Raw genomic sequence first — 4,661 nt, 5'->3', positions numbered from 1 at the left:
CTTCGTATCTCTCTCGTTCATCTCTATCTTTTATGTAATACAAATACATAAATATCGAGGAGTTTGAGATGCATATTAAAGCTGATACGAATATAATTTTTAATAATAAATATACATACATATCAAAGACGATATATTTATTATGCACGACAAAATAAAGAAAATCGTATTTTTCAATTCATCAAACGACTTTCGTCGCTCGTTAAAGTTATTCTGAAAAAGCTTTCATGTCAGTTCCATAGTAATAATGCGTAATTTTCTTTAAAATAGACATTAGACATTAGAAAAAGAAGTAATTTTAGTTTGTTGTCTTGTGAACAGAGTGAGACACCAAGCTTTTCCTAGAACTTGATTAAATTTTGTTTCAATGATATAATTATGGTATTTCATTTTCAGAAACACAACTGGACATGACTACTACCTTCCCTCACCTTTCTCTAGACTCCTAAACTTCCAAAGAGATCAAACATCTGCTTCATCGTGGTTGGGTTGTCACACACTCTTATGCGAGTCTTTCTCTCTCTTTTAATGTGCTGTATTCCAATGTACCACGTCTCTTATCATTACAACCCACCACCACTCTTCATCCTCTTCAAGCAAACCCATTCTGTGCCTCTCTTTTCTTCTCTCATCCTGGTATGTGTCCCTTCCCATTTTCATTCTTTATCTCCGCACTTTTAGGCTCTAGCTTTGTTCATCAAAACTTTATGCTTGTTGGGTTTGGTTGTCTGTTGCCTTGACATTGTAATGATTCTGTTGTCTGTTGAGCCACTTCCTTTCATTCGCTATATATAATGATGGCTGTGCATAGTTGATTGAGCTGTCTGATTTCAGTACGTTCTGGCTTTTGAAATTGAAGGAAACCAAAATCTATATGACATGGCTTGAAAAATATAATTTGGATAGGTTTTAGTATATACTGCTGTTATAGCATACTTAGTGTTAGAAGAGCCACACAATGTGAGCTTCATAAGATGGTGCAATAGTTTTTGGCTTATTGGAAGACTATTACCTTATGTTACAATAATATGAACAGAGAAATTTTGTTTTTTGTAAGTTTTATACAAAGAAAACTTTGTAACAAAGAGAAATAGGAAGAAAAGGGTGGGGTATAAGATTGTCACATGAGAAATTTCCTGGTATCCTTTGCCCTTCTAGCAAATTGGACTGGTCTTTTACATTACCTGTGTACATGCTAAATCTTTAAAGAAGTGGATGATCTTCTGTGCAGTCTCCTCGTTCACAAAACTATGGCTTATTTATTTATCCATGAGATTACATTACTTGTTATGCAGATTTGCAGTTGGCTGTTTCCTGTTCTTAATTCCTTGAGAAAAAGGAATGGGTGCGAAGAAATGGTTTATGATAATAATCAAATTGAAGAAATCGAAGAAATCCAAACGAGAAAAGGTTATTTCTAGTGTTTTTTTTTTCTTATCAGCAAACACTAATATATATAAAGAGAAAAACAAGAATTTGATACAGGAAGTGCCATATACAGAATACAAGCAAACATTGTCATAACAGAAGATTCCTAGCACCTAAGACAACAATCTTTTATATTTCCCCCACCAAAAGATCAACCCTTTTACTGTTATTCCAAATACTACCCAGCATTCGCTATACAAGCCAAACTGTTTTGCTTTCATCCCTCCCCATAAAGAGACACTGATTAGTCCGAGATCTCTTAAATCTGTAACTCAGCCAAATTAACCCCTAAGCATTTGAGACACCACATTAAAGAGGTTATATCTACTGTTCTTCTTTTCGATCCTTGAATTTCAAGTTTGATAACACTTTGACAGTTTGGAGAGCATTACTCTGGTTCTCGTAAGATATTCTTTCAGCATTAACATTACTTGGGAAGATTTGAATATTTTTGAGTTTTACTTATTCTCTTTGACTTGCACTATTTCATTGGTTTTTTAAGTAAACCATATAATTTTAAGAAAATCGTTATAGTTGAGGAGAAATTCAAAGCTGATAATTTGATATGCAATCCACTGCCGGTGTTTGTTCTCTCGTCACTTTCTGAACAGGTACAGTCTACTGATGAAAATTCAGATGAATGTTCAAACATGAAGCAAAGTATTCGTGAAGAGTCAAGTGGCATTCCCAATGAAGGTTTGATGATGGATCGGACAGTTCCGTCAAGACTGATGGACGATGTGGCAGCTACTAGGATTCAAAATGCATTCCGTTCATTTATGGTACAATATCTTTGCCGTGCTTATTCCGCTTTATGTTCATCACAATTTTCATTGTGAAGTAAGCAGAGACATTTACTAATTTGCTAAATAATAGCAATTAACTGAAAACAAGACGTCTAATTCATAATGCATCTCACTGATATCCAAGTGTTCACACATTGCGTTGCTTTACAATTATCTGTTTTCAATCTCCTCAATGATAAACGAAGTTTGCAAAGGTTAGAAGATTTTGCTTCATTTTCCCCTTGTTAAAATAGTAATATCTTTAAGTAATGCCTTCTAAACTTGAAATATATGTTGCTAGCCAACAGCTAACTCTTTTAAATGGTGCCTTCTAAACTTACCAATGTGATGTGTGGTGCAATTTTGATTCACCAACAGCATAAAATATAGTACATTATCAATGAAACCTGTGATGTCTTTCTTAAAAAACTGAAAGTGGAAATATTTAAACTTAATGACATGGTATTGTTATGTTCCAATTTCTGCAGAATATAATTTATTTTGTAACAACTTCATAACTGATTTTATATTTTACTCGTGTCTTTTTCGTTTCTTCTCCTTCTCAATTTTTACTGTTGAAAAGAATCAAATGAATGCTCTGCTCCGGAACCGTAAGGGGTCCTAGGGATATGATGACATTATCTGCTACTCTTTTGCAGCCTTTTACAACTGTACTAGGAATCCCATTTACTTCTGAGTCAACTATTGGCATCGCGAGGACTCTTGTTTTCTTTCATCTGATATTTATACCCAATTGCTTACTACAAATAATGTCTGTATTAAGAATTGGTTTTTTCCCAACGGTTATGAGCTTCACTTTAGATGCCCCAAAATGCCGGCATATAATTATACAATTATTTAGAGATAGATAACTTCCTCCCTACCCTCCCTTGCAGGCAAGAAGAACATTACATCATCTAAGGGGAGCAGTGAAATTCGAAGCTTTAATTCAAGATCACCTAGCCAGAGAGCAAACAGCAACTGCACTGAACTATATACATTCATGGAGCAGAATACAAGAACAAATTAGAGCTCGAAGAATCTGTATGATAACAGAAGCCAGAATTAAGAAAAAGAAATTGGAAAACCAGTTAAAACTTGAGGCTAAGATTCAGGAGCTTGAGGTAGCTTAGCCTGAGTACCTGATTTCAATTGTTGTCCAAGTGTTACTATTATCATTATAAAGGTCAATTTGGGTATCCTTTCAATATTAATAAAACATGCCTTTTTGATGTCAGGTGGAGTGGTGCAGTGGTTCTGAAACCATGGAAGAGATACTTTGCAGGTTACATCAGCGAGAGGAAGCAGCAATTAAACGAGAGAGAGCCATGGCATATGCCTTTTCCCATCAGGTACAAAACTTGTTTTGCCCGCTTCATCCATAGCATCCGAAAGAAAATCAAAATTTGACTTCTTATGTGAACGTGACATTGCAGTGGAGGCCAAACTGTAGCCAGTATTTTGGTCAGGCTTCTTATAGCCTTGGTAAAGAAAGTTGGGGTTGGAGCTGGACAGAGCGTTGGGTCGCGGCACGTCCTTGGGAAGTACAGGTTCGAGTTCAGCCCTCCAAAACAAAGAAACTTAATGGCCACGATCAAAAAATCAAATTCAACAAGATGAACTACAGTGAAAGCAAAGCAGCCTTGGCTAAACCTTCCCTGTCAAACGGGAAGGAAACTGGAAAAGGAAAGGAAAACAGTACTTCAGGGCAGTCAAAGAACATCGTTACCAAATAGCCCAATACTAATTTGATGGTTTATGGTTTCTTCTTGTTCTTTTGGGGATTTTTTTTTTTTCCTTATTTGGCTTGGCGAGAATCTACCAATTGGTGTGTACTATTTACACTGGGAACTTCACCTATCTGCTATGGCATGGTGTATATGACTATGAATGTGAATTCCCTAGTTTTGGTTGAAACTTGAGAATGGTATTATTATCCCTTTCACTTTCAAATCTTTACCACGAGTACATTTATGTTTTACATATTGGAACTGCAAAGAAGCAGCAGGGAAATTAAATGAAATATCCTCCTGAGGTGAATGATTTCAAATAGACAAAATGTGACAGTGGATGGTCGGCCTCTTTACGGTTAAACAGTCATTAATTATTGCCACATTTTGCATATATGGTAGCCCAGAGTTGTGTGCTGCTTAATGACCAATTCAACTTTTTGGAGTAATGTTATTTATCAACCGACTAGCAGCACCAACAACCAAAAACAATTACTACGATCTCAATAGAGGCCAATGGTTTTTCTGTTTCCTCGTTGCATTATCCCCTTGACAAACAAAATTTCCAGCTGGATACTAGAAAATGTTTTTTTGAGGCACTGAGTTTCACGGGGTAGGGGACCAAGAACAGACGGACAAGAACTACACTCTGGTGGCACTGACGAGTGAATTCTCCCATAATTGAGCTTCATTGTGCTCATCTCTATAGACATCTTCC

The 4,661-nt window shown here is 36.1% G+C and overlaps 1 protein-coding gene across 2 annotated transcripts; it reads left to right on the top strand.

Moving 5' to 3' along the window:
* The first annotated feature begins 413 nt into the window (after positions 1 to 413).
* Positions 414 to 4,130, top strand: LOC106762114 (protein IQ-DOMAIN 1-like). Of its 2 annotated transcripts, none has more exons than XM_014645828.2 (6): positions 414 to 636; positions 1,296 to 1,410; positions 2,040 to 2,210; positions 3,110 to 3,337; positions 3,452 to 3,565; positions 3,650 to 4,130. In XM_014645828.2, the coding sequence occupies exons 2-6, from the start codon at positions 1,342 to 1,344 to the stop codon at positions 3,947 to 3,949; spliced, it is 882 nt and encodes a 293-aa protein (XP_014501314.1). In that variant the 5' UTR covers positions 414 to 636; positions 1,296 to 1,341; the 3' UTR covers positions 3,950 to 4,130. The 2 variants fall into 2 exon arrangements, with proteins under 2 accessions (XP_014501314.1, XP_014501315.1); XM_014645829.2 differs by having other exon boundaries at positions 414 to 744.
* Positions 4,131 to 4,661: the final 531 nt, after the last annotated feature.

This window comes from Vigna radiata, chromosome 5 (genome assembly GCF_000741045.1).
Source record: "Vigna radiata var. radiata cultivar VC1973A chromosome 5, Vradiata_ver6, whole genome shotgun sequence".
Classification (NCBI taxonomy): Eukaryota; Viridiplantae; Streptophyta; class Magnoliopsida; order Fabales; family Fabaceae; genus Vigna; species Vigna radiata.
The sequence above is the reverse complement of the archived record's forward strand: the minus strand, read 5'-3'. Positions and strand labels throughout refer to the sequence as shown.